The sequence below is a fragment of the Rhamphochromis longiceps genome, linkage group LG1, assembly GCF_057381845.1.
Source record: "Rhamphochromis longiceps isolate RC_006_pf linkage group LG1, R_longiceps_female_GT1.1, whole genome shotgun sequence".
NCBI lineage: Eukaryota > Metazoa > Chordata > Actinopteri > Cichliformes > Cichlidae > Rhamphochromis > Rhamphochromis longiceps.
In genome coordinates this window covers 14,369,371-14,386,158 of record NC_140557.1, presented here as the reverse complement: position 1 = coordinate 14,386,158, position 16,788 = coordinate 14,369,371, and the positions used below count along the sequence as shown (strand labels likewise).

Genomic DNA, 16,788 nt, shown 5'->3' with positions numbered 1-16,788 from the left:
TTTGTCTTTGTCTCACTTTGCAGTTTGACTGTTCCAGTGTTCTTAGATCAGCTGGTTGATTTTATCTGGAGACTGCTCATCTCACAGCTAATGTTTCAAAAGCCATAGAGCCCAAACTATTACATTAGTATAACAAAACAATATTAACAGTCCTTATTAATCATAAGTACACAAGTAAATGTCCTACAAGGGTTTTTTTTAGCATCACAAGTTAATAACCCAACTTTAAAAAAAAAATTAAAATAGGCGGGAACTTCAGAACATGAAAACACAATCTTAGGAACTTAAAGCACCTCTCATAAATTGCATTGCCCTTTTATTTATATATGTATTTACCTATCAAAGGTACCAATAGTTCATACCAGGTGTAAGATACCAAATAATATGATCCTTTTTCACCCTTCTGTCCCTAAATATTTTGGAATAGACCAGACAGAACATGCACAGAACCTCATAGCTGCCCTTGACTCGTGTTTCACACCATTGGCACAAACACTGTGACACCCAACAAGCTGTCCTCTCTTACAGGGAACACTATGTGAGACATACAACTATTACATATAGAGACATTCAGAATCACAACACTAAATGGAATGAAGTCAATATTATGGCAAAGATCTACTACACTACTTAATGGCTAAACATGTAAAGTTATTTTTTTATTTTTTTATTTTTTTTTAATAAATAGGACAGGGGGAATGAATGAGAGAAAGAGGGGGAGAGAAAGAAAGAAAACCAAAGGGGAGAAGAGACGGTGAGAAGGGGGGGGAAGAGAGAGAAAAAAAAAAAAGAACTCCTGGGTCACCTGTATGGAGAAAAAAAAAAAACCAAACAAACAGAGGAGACAGCAAACAACAAAGAGCAACATAATAATAGAGAAAACAAAGCACCATCACAATAAACTAGCTAGTCATAGATATCAATATTTACTAAATAATAAACGATATTGTGCAGCACGCAAGATAGACAGCGCACAGTGTGCTTTGAGGCAGCAGCCAAGAAAGCTTTAGTCCGTGTCTGTGAATACCCATGTGTGCATACCTGTGTGGATCAGCATGCTTGCATTCCAAAGGTTTCTCCATGTAATGATCTGCTAGGGAGTGTGGGGGGGCCACAGCCCCGTCCTCCAGGGTGTGAAGCGGGTATGGAGGAGATCAAAACTCCAGACATCCAGAGGCCCCCAGAACACAAGAGACCATGGAAGACCAACAGAGGGGCAGCCGCGCCACTGTTCCAGTAAGAGTTGAGGAGAGTCCCAGATGAGGGCTCGCCCAGCAGCCACGGAGCAGAAGTCAGGGGGAGTTGCAGTGACGCGCCCGTGAGCTCCGCCGGCCCCCAGCTGTGCCTGAGTGACCGAGCCCCAGGCCGAGAGGCCGGGGGCACCCCACCTCCAAAGGGGCCCGAGCGAGCCCCAGGCCCCAGGCCCCGACAAGCGGCCGCCAAGGAGTGAGCCGGTGTGTACCCGGACGCCCACCCCCAGACACAAAGAACCACCAACACACCGACACCTGAGGGAGTCCGCCACCGGCAGGGGAAGTGGTGGTGGGTGGAGATAGGCCTCCAAACCTTGGAGGGCCTGAGGTGTCCCCAGAGAGGTGGCGTCTGATACCCAACCTGACATATAGACACAGACATACAGGCACACACAGACACAAACATCCATTCCCACCCTCATGCTCTCATATGCACTCACTCCACACTCAACCAACGTGGAGACAGACATAAAGAGACGCTGTACACACAATCACACTCCCCAAGCGTACTCTACAAACCGGGTCTAGGTACCCTTGCCCCTGGAGGGGGGAATTGCACCCAGACCCAAGTGGTGTTACCCTTTTCCCTGCGGTGGGGAGAGGCAGACCACCCCGACTCCGCAGCAGCAGGGAGGCCCCACACCCCAGACCGCAGTCGGACGGCCAACTCCTCCTACTAGCCCTCCCGCTCCAGCAGGCCGCAGAGATGTAAAGTTAATAAGAGCATAGAATATGTGTGTGTCTCCCTCTCTGCATTAGACTAGACAGCTCTGGTACCTGTGGAAGTGAAAGGCCGTGAAAGCAACTTTGGAATATAATGTACCAGCCAGTTAGTTGACATGGTAATATCTTTAAATTAAATCACACACAGAGAGGAAATGTCATGGTTCTGGCTACCTGGTGAATGTGAAGTCATTATTGAGTTTTACTCGGTTTGGTCTCTAATAAACTCTATCTGTTTAGATACTAAATGATCTACTTTGTGCATGAGCTGGTATCTGTCTTGTTGTTTGGTGCCAGTAGTATACCGCAATCTTTTAGAGTGTTTTACACTGATATGCGAACGCAATAGCTGCCAGTACGGTAAACTGCAAGCCGAACAGATAAAGTAGAGGGAAGCTGCAGAATGGTATTTTCTGTAGATTTGGCCATTATTTTCACATTGTTATTGTGAAATACCAAATATATAAACATAAAATATTCATTTGTTCTACACTTAGTTTGCAGGGAAATGCCACCTTGTTTTCCAGGTTGCTTCTGGGTTTCGTACTGATTTGCAAATCAGTCATACCATATGTTTAGCTTAAAATAGTAAAAAGGGAATATATCAACTGTTAAAAATTGTATACTTTTGAATTTGATGTAAGCAAATGTTATAATGGGGCAATTAAAAAAAAATGGTGAAGAATGAAGGATATGTAAATTTAGGGCTAACAGGAGAATGCTAGGATAGGGTGACATGGAGGAAGACAATGACTAAACAACATGACTGGTTATAAAAGGAACAGAAAAAAGAGGACACATCTTTCAGAGGAATGGAGGAATTCACAACTCTGTAAGAGACAATTTAAGAACAATATTTCCAATTTAAGACACAGCTACATAATATCACTGAAAGATACAGAAAATCTGGAGAAATCTGTGTATGCAGAGATATTCACAAAGGCCAATGGTGACATGGCAGCTAAGCAGAACTGTATTTAAAACCAAATTTGTTCTGTACTGGAAATAACTGCATAGGCTCAGGAATATTTAATCACAAGATTTGTTGTTGCATTCACAAATGTTAGCGGAAAAAAAAATGCAAAGATTAAAAATGAACATCCTCACATGCACACATGTATATATGAAAAACAAAATCTGCAGTAAAGAGAAGTGGGGCCATGTGGTTTGTTATCAATGCACATTTCAAAGTACTGCATGGTATAGAGGTATATTAGTGGATTAGTATACAGGTTTTGGAATAAGTCCTTTCATCCAAAGGAAAACCTTTTTAAGGAAAGGCTCATTTCAACAAGTGAATGTCAAAATAACATTGCAACAATTAATTAGTCTTTAAAGGCTAAAATCTTCCACTAAGGTAAGAATGGGAAACATATTGCCTTTAAAACTTCAGCATTTAGTTACCTCAGTTGCCAAATACTTATACAGGGTTTCTGATATCAGAGATGATGCATCACTGCCAACATGGCCTTGTCTCGCACTCTGTTCTTAATGTGTTGCTGGCATCAAATTCAAAAAAGCATTTCATTTGATTCATTCTCTGTTTATGCATTTGATATGTTGCCTTTGCACTATGTTCAGTTAATAGATTATTTTATTTAATGGCTGTAGGAAAACAAATTCTCTATACTGAACACATTATGGGAAACAACTCCCACCAGTTTTATTACCTTTGTCAAGGGCGCAAGAACACTTGTTTTTGCTGGTGACAGAAACCAGATATCCCAGAGGTCGGATGAAATGCACAGACTCCAAACAGGAGGGCCCTGCCCTGGTTTGAATCCAGGATGCTCTAGCTGTGAATCAACAGGATTACCTACTGCTGCATATTAAAATGATTAAGATCCACAACATTTATTTTTCTTTACTTTCTTGCCCTCCTACTGTTTTTGCTTATTTAGAATAGCCTATATTAATTGCATTAAAGTCACTAACTTTCATCTGCAAGTTCTGATTTTAAAAATCGAACATGTAAAAAAATTCCCTGTCTTACATATATTTGCAAGACACTAAAGGAAACTGTCATCCTAACACACATTATATTATAATGAAAAATGCATTTCAGTTTCCTAGCTTTTCCTCAAAGTCTCAAGTTGATGAAGCAGGAGGCTTTTGAAAATCATTCCCAGGGGTACATCGCTGATGAACACGCATGTGCTCGGTGACACGGTATTGGCGTGAAAAAGTCATAGGGCAGCGGGGGCAGGGGAAGGGCCTTACACCAAGGTGGCTCCGCACATGTCTATTTAGAGAACCTCGCTGGCTAAAGGAACGGTCGCATAGAGAGCATTGGAATGGGTGGTGAACAGGAGATGACAGATGAGCTGATCTATTGGTTGGCATGCTGGTTGAAAGGCCAGATGCCATGCAAAAAGACACAGAGGGTTGCATGGAGTCTGACACTCCAGGAGGTGAACAGTGTGTCGAGGTAATGGTTTGGTTCTCACCTTCTTTAAGGCTGGAAACTTCAGACACAATGCAAGAATTTTGAATAGTCTCAACAGCTGGACTACTTTGAACAACAGGCTTTCTTTCCTCAGCATTTGTCTTTGCAGCCCAGTGTGTGCCACCCATATCAAGTCTCCCAGTTCCAAATTTAGCCCTAGCCGTAACTGTTTTCATTTCAACAGATGCTACAGATGTTTTTTCGTACCTCTCTGCTCCATCATATGCCCAGATTCCAGTTTCAAACATATCCCCTTTCTCTTCTATGCCAGATCGGTGTTTGCAGGATACTAATAGTTCTGCAGGTCTTGTGCTAATATCCAGAAGAAGAAACTGGTCTGTAGTCTCTGTTGAGCTGTAGTGCTGCTTTAGGGGACTCTCAAAGGCACCAAAGTCTTCCTCCTCACTTGAACCATCAGAATCATCAAAGTGGTTTGAGTGGGAGCGTTTGTGATCAGAACCACCCTGCAATAAGTGCACATCCTCTTGCATATCATCATGCTGTAGGCAATGATAACGAAGATGTCCATGATAAGAGTGTCTCACAGCACTGTCAACACTGGTGTCAGACATGTTTCTGTCCGCAGGCATTGTAAAAATCGAATGTGATTCTGTGATGTCAGTGCCTGAGGTCTTTTCAGTTTGCAGAGCTTTCGGGAAGCTATCAGCATGGTATTCTTTGGTGTCCACCGCTGTAGGACTGTAGTTTGAATCATGGTTAGAAGGAGCATTGTTTGCACTTGTGTCAGCTCTGTATATGTTTGAGTACCCTTTCTTTGGTTCATAGTTGCAGTGGCTGTCCTGTATATCACTTTCAGCTGGAACTCTATTAGAGTAACTGTGTTCCTCTTTCACCTCTTCCTCTGGACCTAGATGTTCTGTGTTTAAGTCCTCCACAGGATGAGCAATAAGTGGAACTTCAGCTCTCAGACCTCCTGGTTCTGCTGTTGCTGTTGCCAATTTGCTGACATTGTAGGATTCAAAGAAATCCAGCTGCTTTTTTTTGGTTGAGAAATCATCAAACCTGAGATCAATTTTATGCTTCAATTCTTGACTCCAGTCCTTACTCTGCAGCACTGAATCTTCTCTAAGATTGTGTGTATTTTTCTGAAAGGAATCACAATAAGCATGCTGATCATTATTGTTGGTAAAGTGAGATGATCCTCTGTCAACACATTCATTGCCCTGCATTGTAAAATGATCTGAATCGCTGCTGTCAAAATGAGATCTACCTCCACTGGATTTGTAATATAAATCTTGTAAAGCACATTGATCTAAATTATCCTTGTTATTCAGATTTTGTGTAATAGTGTGTTTTTTATTGTGGCCGTATTCCTGGCTCTGTGCTTGATATTGACGTTTGCATTTAGATGTAATACCTTCAATAATGCTGTCATTTTCTATGCTCGCTGAACGTGAGACTGGAGACCTGCTGGAGTTGCTTGAAGTCTGGAGGGCTGAATGGCAGGGAGACACAGGAGACACATCTGCTAGCTGGGGGATAGCTGCTCTGCTGCTGTGACAGATGACAGGTACTGCCGCACAATATGAATGTGGGGATGAAGATGAGCTCCTCCTATTTTCAGCTGTCCTCACCAGAGTGTCACCTGTGTACCTTTGCCAGATGCCAGCTGGATTAAGCCGATCCTTTTCCGCCTCTTTGTCCACTTTAGACGTGTGATACACTTCAGCAATGCTAGGGACATTCAGAGTCAAATGCTGTGGCGTTAGATAAGTTGCTTGTCTGGCATGTCCTGCATTTGTGCTCCTTTCAGTTCTTTCAAGTATACCACAGGGTGCACTTGGATAGCTTAAAGTCCTTGCATCCCTTCCACTGCAGTGGTCTCTGCTATTTCTACCTGTATCTATTTCTACTTCATCAGTGCTGCAATCCATAGCAGCTGAGAGCATCTGACTTTCACTAAACGGATCCACATTGTCTGAATCCTGATACTGAATATCGCTGTCTGGTGAAGTTGTCATACTTTGTTCACTGGAGATGTTTGTTTTGTCAGGTTTTCTAAAGGTAAAAATGCTGGATGTTGATGGCATATGAGGGGAGGTATTCACAGTTGTCCTATAAGAATTCTTTTCAGCTTCAGCAGAAGCCTCTGCGCCATTTGCAGTGCAAACCTCAGTCTGCTGTTGAGCCCTCAGAGCCTTTTGCAGTTCATCCATCTGCAGGTAGCAGGCAGCTGTGAGCAGACTATAATACTGTTGCTGGCCGTAACTGTAGGGCAAATCCCCTGTGTAAATATAGTCCAAAAGAGGTGTTAATACAGAGTCAGAGAGACATTTGGCCTGCAGCTCCACCAGAGCGCCAGCAGAGGACAAGACAGATGCCAACACTGGACTAGAGGCTGCCAGCACACATCTGGGGGAACAAAGAGCAGTTTTGTGGTGAGGTCTGAAATCCTGAACATCGTGTAAGACATACACTGTTAGTATAATCATGATATCATTGGGCAGTTTGATGATATGTATATGTTGGTGTGTTTGTTTGTTATTAGCTTATTTTTCTCACCTGTGTGCGGGGTAAAGTTGACCTGCATTCTGTCCCGGTCTGAGCACAAGGTCACAAAAGTGGCCTTGTTTTCTCTGCAAGTTCAGATAAGCCAACAGTAATGCCGCATGTCTACCAACTTCCTGGGCACAAGGTGCCACCTGGAGAGTACAGAGCAGTAAGTAAAAATAGATTCTTGCTTATTATAATCAAGTGCTAGTACGAACACGTTCATAAAGACACTTGACACAGCATTAATCAGGTGACAAAATCAAATTAATCAAAATCAGTGCATTGAAGCTAATGAGATGATTCCACTGTCCATGTTTGATGAACTAGGGCAGCGAATCTCAATAATACACTTCCTTAATTACCAAACTTTGTCAGTTTATCACTTGCAGTTTGTCACTGCAAAGAGTAAATACATCAGATAATTTTGCTCACACTGCCAAAGCACCTTATTGCCTTCAGATAAGCGGGGTTAAATTTTTGTATCGATTGGATTTGGATTGTATCACCCATCACTGAACAGTGGCAAGGTTAGGTTACTTTGAACAGAGGGAATAATTAAAGTGATCAAAACAAATCTGAAAAAGCTCTGCGTGCTTCCTAAACATTTCACTATCTAAAGCATATTTTAAGGCTTAAAGATTTTGTCCTAAAATGCACTATCCAACAGATGTTAAAACTTAGTAAGGACATGTATTCTAGAGCTTTATGTCCCCATTTCTGCCAAATTAAAGAAAATGTGCACACACGAAGAATATAAAAGCAGACTGCCTTTCTCTTAAATATATAAGCTGTTAAAATCATAAGACATTTCTTTATGAGGTTTTCTAAATTTCTAGAACTACTTTGAGCACATGGGAAAAAATCAGATTTTAAATACACACAGCTGTCAATAAATGTCTTTGTTTCTTGTTAATATACAACAAAAATGCTAAAAAATCTACTCTGAACTCCAAACTTATACCTGACTATTAAACTGATCAAACATACTATTTCAAATGTACATTAGGAAAAATGATCCCTTACCTCCATATTATGTTGGAAGAAAAACAACAAACCTCGGCTGTCTTGCTTGCAGTGAAATGAAGAAAAGAACTGTATATGCAGGATATATAGTACCACTTTACTATCTACGCACACTGTCTCATTCGGAAAACAATCACACGCTTTTCCTATTGGGAGCATGGCGTGACATGAATGGACAGGTGCTTATAAGGAGTGCTAGCGTCTAACGTCAGAATCTCCATAGCCTCTTTTGGGGAGAGGACTGAGACCAGCCCACGGACCAGCCAACAAGATACCACAGAACTAAAGCAATCAGAACCAGTGTTTGTACTCACATCAGACAAAAGACAGTGCAAGCTCCTATTAAGTCCCTCATACCCATAATAAAACAGAAGCAGGAACTATTTTAAGGAGCTTTTATTTTTATTGAGAGGTCAGAGGTCATGGACAGTTATAAAATAGTCTGCAATTAATGTGAACTATAGACATTCAGAGTGCACAGCTGATTTTAATCTTATCAAAACATTAATTACTCTGTTAGCTCTGAGTCTCCACCAGTCTTCTGCTGAAATGGTAAAGTTAGAGAAAAGCATTATGATTAGCACTAAAAAAGAAAAGTGGGATGTATTTAAGTATTTCTATTTGCTTTGATTCTACAGAGGGGAGCTTCTCCAGTGTCAGGACTACGAGCCAGTCCCCCTCAGCTGACGTTTTGTTGACAACGCCATACTAAGCCATTTCTCCACCCTTCCACACCATGTGCCTGTCACGCCTTTCTAATCTCTTTAGCTCTCTAATGTCACAGCCACACCTCCGTCCACAACGCAGCAGGACATTTAACCTAAAAAGTGTGCACACAGCAAATCCAGCATGTCCAAATTAACACTGTCGGATTTGATTTCAACACTATTAAAGTGTCTATATGGGTCCACACCAGAGAGTGTTAATTTAACTCTTTTTGGAGAGTTGGTACGTTAACTCTGATTTAGTGTTAAACACCAAATCTGTCTGGAGTTGATAATTTAACACTTGGTGTTAAGAGTTTATATATTAACTCTCAAAGAGTATTTTAGTTTAACTACGTAAGAGTTATCTTCTAATTCATTCTAAAAAGTGGGAATTTTACTGTTCTGAACTTCTAGAAATTTCTTTTGGAAATAAACATTTACTAAAAAGATGCAATGGTTTTTGAAAAACATTTATTCTGAACTGTGCACCACAATTTCAAAACATTTTCTGAAAGATGTAACAGTATACATGTTCTCACTTTCATTAGAATTTTGTTTATCAAAAGGTCTGACATAGGTGAGCTGGTAAATGCAAATAACAGCATTCTCATCACTTATTTCTTCAATACAATATGCATGTCCTTCATTCATCCCTTTGTGGAACTTCAACGCACTTCTGCTCTCCCCCATATTCCATCTTCACAAGCATATCCTGTGTGGAGATTGAATAAAAATTAGTTGACACTAATTAACGGCACAAATAATCCAGTAAACAATTGCAGCACAGTAAAAAAAAAGGAATCCTCTTTGAGCCATTACTTGTGTAAAGTATTTTCCCAAAAGACAAGGACACAGGCAACAGGTAATACTGAACTAAATGTAAAACCTCAACCTTTTTCATTTTTACCTAAACCGTGTGCACAAAACTCTGGAGGGATCTAAATTCTAACGTAGAACCCAGTCAGGACGTCTGCTACTGCTGTTTGCTCGTTTTTTTTTATGGGCGATCGTTTTCAGGCTTCAAGCAGCACCATTATACCAACATTTCACATTCTAGACATTGTTTTAGGTGTATTTGACCAAACGTTTGACTGAAAATTCACATGCAAGCTTTTTTCAAGGCTGTGGTATTTGCCCGCAAACAATACCTTTCAGCTAGCTAAAACAGAATATTATGCTATCAGCGAGCAACATGGCTAATGCCTTTCACACAGCTTTGTCTCAACTCCAAAGAGCCACAGAAGTAAAAGCTAATAACAATTGAAACAATCTTTGAAAAAATGACTTACCAAGCATGGCAAACAACTCAAATATGTAGAGCAAAATGTTCTGAAACGGCTTCACTTCAGCTTCGATTGGAGCCGTGCTGGGGGCGGAGTCTGTGAATTTACTCTGTTGGTGTCATAGCCCCTGTAGGAGTTCAGAGTTAAGAGGTCAAGAGTTAATGTTTCCATTGTAACACCTCCAGATTTGACAGAGAAACACTCATTTTTAACACTTGATTTTAACTACTATCATTTTACACCTCAGAGTTACATTAAAAGAATGTGACTCTGCTTAGAGTAAAATTAACTCTACTTTTGCAAGGAGACTATTAACACCAAAAAATTTAACACTTTTGAATTTGCTGTGCAGTAGCACTACTACTGCATCACAAAGTAAATAATAAAAATAAGTCCAGTGGCACTAAAAAGAGGGTCACAACCCTTAATGTCGCAGGAAATGTCGAGGAAGGTCAAGGACTGAAAAATTCTTAGCTGCTATGAAATATTTAAAGTATGAAGAATTAAGTGCATAGTTATTGCATATGCTACAAATTATATTCGTTTTTCAAAGTATACCATGCATATAAACCAATATATATATATATATATATATATATATATATATATATATATATATATATATATATATATACTGTATTTTTTTAGTCAGCTTCATTATAACATGTTTATAAAGGTACAAGAAAATGGAAAATGAATATTTTGCCAGGTGTTAAAAATGTCTGCTTTAACATTAGTACTTTTAGTATACGCAATGTGAAGTCATCGAGTGCCACAGTGCAATGTAGGTAAAATAAACAGGCAAAGTATCACAAAATTGTATCTCTTAGCTGGCCAATGGTTGAGGTGCATGACATCACTGTATGATTAATAGTACAACTCCAGCCAGGTGACTCTTAATGCATGACTCTGTGTCTCATGATTTCTGCCTCTCACTGCAGCCGAATTTTAAAAGAATGTCAAAGAAAGCATATACATAGTATGAACAAAAACAGAATTTTAATAGTTAATCGATCTGCCCTATATAGTAATTATTTGAATATATAGTGGGATCATAGGTATCGTCACATGGCCATTACCAACATCATGGTACATGGGATTTAGAGATATTTCGGTCTCAACCACCTGTCTGGCAAACCAAGACTTTGTGATACACCCATGCATAATCATTTGCGAAACCAAATGAACAGCAAATTCACATGTCACATGTATTCACATGAGTTTTCCAAAATCAGTTAAACTGTGCACATAAGCATTTTTAAGATACAAGTACCAACCAAAGAGGCACGTGCATTCACACACAGACACAATAATGCCGTACCCAGCTGACTACATGCCAATCTTGTTTCTGTAACACATGCAGTACAAGGCTCCAGCTGTTCACTTGTTCCACTTCCAGTTTTACCAATGTAACATCGTCTTCATTTCTCTATTTTGATCACACCCCCAGAACATTGTAGTCATTGCTGCTATTCTTGGCTCTCTGGCATGACACCTTACACACTCATCCCAACATAAACACCCCTCGAAAGGCACAACTGCAGTGTGAACCCAGGAGAACAGTAGGTCTGCTTAGGACTCTGGTGTGATTCAAATTATACTGGAGAGCTTTCAGGATGTGACAGCGTTGTTGGCTTTTGTGGTCTAAAGCATGCCTTAAACTATCAGGGGACCTTTGTTCCATAAATAATCTTTTGTAATAGTATTTAATCTTTATTTATATTGACATGTATTAATATAAACAAATGAAAACATAAAATAAAAATGTTATTGTCCTTGAATAGATAGCAATTAAATATCCACTTAATTACATATTAACCTTACAAACATCTTAAAGTAAATAGCTATAATTTTTCATACGCTTGTGAGCTCAAGCTTTTAGTCACTTGAGCCTTTAGAAAAAAGCCTTAATGTGTTCAAAGAAGACAGTAATACTTTCAAAAATATGGATCTATAAGTATGTGGACATACAAACACATTCTATACATGTTTCAAAAACCATAGTCGTTGATGAGATTTTGCCCCACCTTAACTGCTGCTAAGCTCAGGTTGTAATAAGACCAGGCAATGATTGTGGTAAATGTAACATGTTTATATATTTCATTTAATTAAAAGCGCTTTCTAAACAGTGCATAAAAATTAAAAACATTGAGTTAGACTAAGCATTTGATGAAAAAGGCGGAGGAAGAGAATTCATTACACTTTCAGTCAAAGTGCAAACTCTAAGGTCAAGACAGCATCTCTCTTCTATCTATAGTGTTTAATATATGAGCCCTCTTTTTCTGTTTCACACAGAGTAAAATAACAGCAGTATTACTCCAATGGAGCACGATTTCTTACAAGTCACTCTGCAACACAATGTCTCAGAAAGAGTCAGAGAACAGATCTCTAGAGCAGTCACATGTCTGGCTCCCATGAATCCCTTCGCTAACCTCTTCACTGTCACAATTTTCTGTCTTTCTCAGCACACACTCGATGGAACCAAAATTGTTGCGGTTGTCTGTCAGCTTTCTTTTGCGGATTGGCACACTTTGTTGGATTTTACTCGCAGGTGTAGGAGGAACAATTGCTTCATTGTCATAGCCACACTCTGACACGTCAATAAATCTTGCTTTACAGTTGATTGACATGCGGTTTAGAGCCTCTTCCTGCACCCTAAGGTGCTGCAGTGGATGTAGACTGTTTTTATGCTCGACTGGTTTCAAGAATTTTCTTTTGGGGGTAAGTTTGTGGCTGTGTCTGCTGGATGTAGTTCTCCACACAAAGTTTTCTTTGACAGATTCCATCTCACTCTGCAAAGCCTGGTCAGCATTACCACAGTTCAGTTTATGAACAGAATTGTTTTTACTCTCCATTTCATGTAAATTTGCATTAAAACTTTTTTGATTGACAGGCTGTGAACTGAATTCACCTGTCACGCTTTTGTACAAGTCAACACATGAGTATGATACGACGCCTAGTTTTACAATGGGTGTGGACTGAGAGGGAGGGACAAAGTCAAATCCTTTTGTGTCTTGTGGAATCAAACTCTCCCTGCATTTACTTTTTTTAAATTTCCCTTTATCTGGTGTTGATTGTGTCACATTCGCATTTTCATAAATCAGATGATGCTCATCTGCCTTGGAAAACTGTGAGCAAGCTTCCATGCCATCACCGACGGCTTCTGCATGCATGGTGAGCCTCTCCGTTTCAAGATTGATCGTGTCTGAGCTACCAAACAGATCTGCTGAACAGTTGTAGGCATCCCCCTCAAGCTGCTCTTCTTCCTCCTTTTGAAAAGACAGTGAACTAGCTGTGCCATCCACCTGATAACACCCATGGGAATAAATGTTTCTATCTTGACTCCTTTTGACAAACAGAAGAGGGTTCTTACATTCTTTGCTGGCTGAATCATGTGAGCCACATCCATTTGTTGCAGGGGTATTAGTGGCATCCAACAATGCTTGCAAATGCCTGTCTGTTATTTGTGCATTTCTTTGGGAAGATGTTTCACTTATTAAGCTGCTGTTTCCCAGGTTATTTCTTGCCTTTACTTCCTTCCAGTGAACATTCTGAACTTGTTTCGTATCTCTATCAGTGTCAAAATCTTTATTGGCTTCACATAAAAACTCTGTCAGACTTTCAGAGAAAGGCAAATCGTTCCAAGCCAATGAGCTTGATGAAAATGTTCTGGTGAGCTGTCCAGTAGAAAACTCCTTTTCTTTGGGGCTATTCTGACAATACTGGGATGGCCTTAACCAAGTCTTTAGGCTAAGGCTGTTTCCAGCTCCCTTCTCAGATGATGGACTCTCATAAAAACTGTGCTGCAATGAGAAAAAAGGAGCCAAGTCCTTTTCCACTTTTTGGTTTTCCTGGCAACCCCTCTGTGCAAGATATGGTGTTACACTTTTGTCAGCCTGACTTCTGTTTTCATCTCCACATTCCTGGGTACTGCAGCCTTCTTCCTGCTCTGCTGATGATGTAACCAGTCCAAGTGATTGCTGCCATGGAGCTGTGGGAGTAAGGGTGCAGTCTATGTAACGTGATCTAGGAAGGAAACAAAAGCTATTATCAATTATCATTTTTGCATGTAATGTAACAGCACCTCCACCCACATGCTTAGAAGTCAATATCAGTAGCTTATGAGAATATGTGTGGTTTTTACTTTGGCTTTCAGAGCCATTTATTGTTATTTTGTAGTCCCTACAAAGAAATAGTACATAGGAGTACATGACTCTCTAGTTAGTAGGGGTTTTTTGGACAGAAAATACAGAAGATTGTATCATTTCTTAATTTCATTACCTTTGAAGTGATCGGGGCAAAAGATGAGAGGCAGATAGTGTGGCATCACTAAAGCTGCTAGTTGGAGAATGATCATGAATGAGGAGCGGGGTTGTTGCTGGAAGACTGGAGATTCTGCTGGTATCAGCAGATACAAGTTCAGATTCAGAAGCTTTCTGAAGAAGAACCCGATAATAACTGACCACGGTGCATCCTCCCATTCCCGTTGCTTTGGGAAGAATCATCTGAGTAGCAACAAACTGTGCTGCATTTTTACTGCTGGAGCCACTTAGAACAGGTCCTCCAAACCAAAGCGCACTTTCTGCTTCCATCACCTAAACAACACAGATGATACCACAGACAGCTAAGCTCAAACAATGCAAAAATAAAGTAAGCATAATTAGAACACATTTTGGACATATATTGATCCTATTATTTTATTTTCTTTAATGGTGAACTGAGAAACTAAAATTGTGAAATGTGGAGAGACGTTTATTATTTAATTGTTGCATAGTTTGTCTTGCTTTTCATGTTTTTTTTAAATCATTTTATGTTCAAAGTAACAGCAGGAATAAAAAAATATGGACAATTGAGTTTGAGTTAATTTCTGCTGTTTTGTGTGACCAGGAAGTCACTGATTTCAAGTTATATAAAAAGAAAACAAAAAAACCTCCAAACAGCAATAGTGACTAAAATGTTGAATGCCTATTTTTAAGTCTTCATATGTATTTGAATAACTTTTGATCTTGCATGTCACATAATACTTTTACACACGTGATTTACGAATGTACCTTTATACCAAAAATGAAATGTCTGCCAATGAAACAGTCCTCGACTGCCTTCACCAGCAATGTGAGTCTTCTAGATTGTTCCACGGGTCTGTCCAAGTTTTCCACCAATCTATAAAAGACACAAAGCCCACACAGCTCTTCACTTAACCATCAGAGAAGATGTTATGTTCTTCACACGTTGTAGTCATTTGAAACTGACAAAAAACCACTAAAATCTGCACTTTAAAAAGAAGAGGTACAAAACAAATAGCATGTATCCATATTATTAGGTACACCTGTTAAATTTAATACAATAGGACTGCCATTTCTTTCCTTCTTTTTGGGGGGGTTAATAGAAACTTGCCAAAAATTTTAAATTCTGGCATTTTTGTGGATGGTGGTCCTGGTGTTGTACTGAACTGCAAAGCACTCACTGGTGTTCTAATGTTTTCTCCACCCTCTTATATTCGGAGGGAGGTGTAGTAAACCCTAAGTGACAACAACCAGTACACCAACTCCATCACATACTATGACCTCAACTTATATGTATCCATGGCCTCTGCTTTATCCCAATATATACTCCTTCTAAACCTGGGAAAACATTTTAACAGTTATTCAGTCTTGATAATAGGAACTTGCATTGTGTTTTCTGTACTCACCTTTGTAATTCATTTGCATGAATGCCAAAGAATGGTTTCAAGCTGTTTCCAAATACTGTTATCCCGAATATACGTCCGTCCCGGGCCACCCTCAGTGAGAGACGGTACCTGTAATCCACCTGTTCTCTCAGGCACTTGTAACCACACTTGAAGCATCTGCATCTGTGGTGGGTACACAGAGACGATTGACCAGTATCCATATACTGTCAGGTAACGGAGGTAACATACATTGTATAAAAAAATATTCTAATTTTCTAAAAGAAATCCATTCACTTTTAACTGGACTGTATCTCACTTAGATACAGTCCTCTCAGCACAGTTTCTAAAGGGATTTTCACAATGCTACCGTTTCTCGGCTACAACTGAACCTTTGTGTTTACCTCGTAGTGTCCTGCTGGTCAACATCAATCCTGGAGAAACAGCATCTGCAACACGGATAAAACACACAGGGATCTTGCAGAGACAACACCGCACAATCCACCAGTGCCCGTCTATAAGACATTTCAGTCAACTGAGACACGCAGCTGCAGATAGCAGGCTAACCGCTAGTTAATTACCCACTTAATACATGACTGTTTATTTGATCTGTTTTTGTAACCGAAGGATTTGAGCACGAAAAACTATTACAAACGTTACGAAAAACATAGCAAAGCCCGCCAATATCTAACTTTAATGCCGTCATAGCAAACATGCCCTTTTGCTAACTGTACACAAAATGCTACTTCTTCGTGTCTTCATTTCCATGTTGTACGTGAGTCAGCTGGAGGATGCACCGCCACCTACTGTATAAGACGATCACATGAAACTACATTTCTTGATGAATCTACGATAATTTTAATAAAATAATGTTTTCAACTACTGCATGATATGTATTTTATTTAATTATAGATATATTAGTAAAACAAATCAAATTAATTTCTGTTAGATACATTTTTTGTCCTTTTGCCTATCATTTTCGTCTAAAATTGGAAAATTTGTCAGAGTGAAGTGTCTGTATTCATTTTTTTCTTCAAATCCAGTCATTTAAGACTTGTTTGGATAACGTGTAAACTGAAGTTATGTCCAGTATGATGATTCAGCAGTGTCTGAAAACAAACTCTACTGCTCACTTTTAACATCAAAAAGTTCAATGCACAGTGCCTAAAGGGAC

At 39.7% G+C, this 16,788-nt stretch overlaps 2 protein-coding genes across 2 annotated transcripts; both read right to left on the bottom strand.

Annotated features, from left to right (window-relative positions):
• Positions 1-1,023: 1,023 nt before the first annotated feature.
• On the bottom strand, positions 1,024-10,071 carry LOC146678449 (uncharacterized). The gene is made up of 4 exons (XM_085393512.1): positions 9,956-10,071; positions 7,960-9,378; positions 6,946-7,085; positions 1,024-6,795 (listed from the first exon to the last, which is right to left on the bottom strand). Exons 2-4 carry the CDS (start codon positions 8,116-8,118, stop codon positions 4,065-4,067), a joined length of 3,030 nt encoding a protein of 1,009 aa, XP_085249638.1. The 5' UTR covers positions 8,119-9,378; positions 9,956-10,071; the 3' UTR covers positions 1,024-4,064.
• An 847-nt stretch (positions 10,072-10,918) lies between these two features.
• ddias (DNA damage-induced apoptosis suppressor) lies at positions 10,919-16,374 on the bottom strand. Its single transcript, XM_085393386.1, has 5 exons — positions 16,019-16,374; positions 15,639-15,800; positions 15,001-15,109; positions 14,231-14,544; positions 10,919-13,975 (listed from the first exon to the last, which is right to left on the bottom strand). The coding sequence occupies exons 1-5, from the start codon at positions 16,138-16,140 to the stop codon at positions 12,313-12,315; spliced, it is 2,370 nt and encodes a 789-aa protein (XP_085249512.1). The 5' UTR covers positions 16,141-16,374; the 3' UTR covers positions 10,919-12,312.
• Between the last annotated feature and the right edge of the window lie 414 nt (positions 16,375-16,788).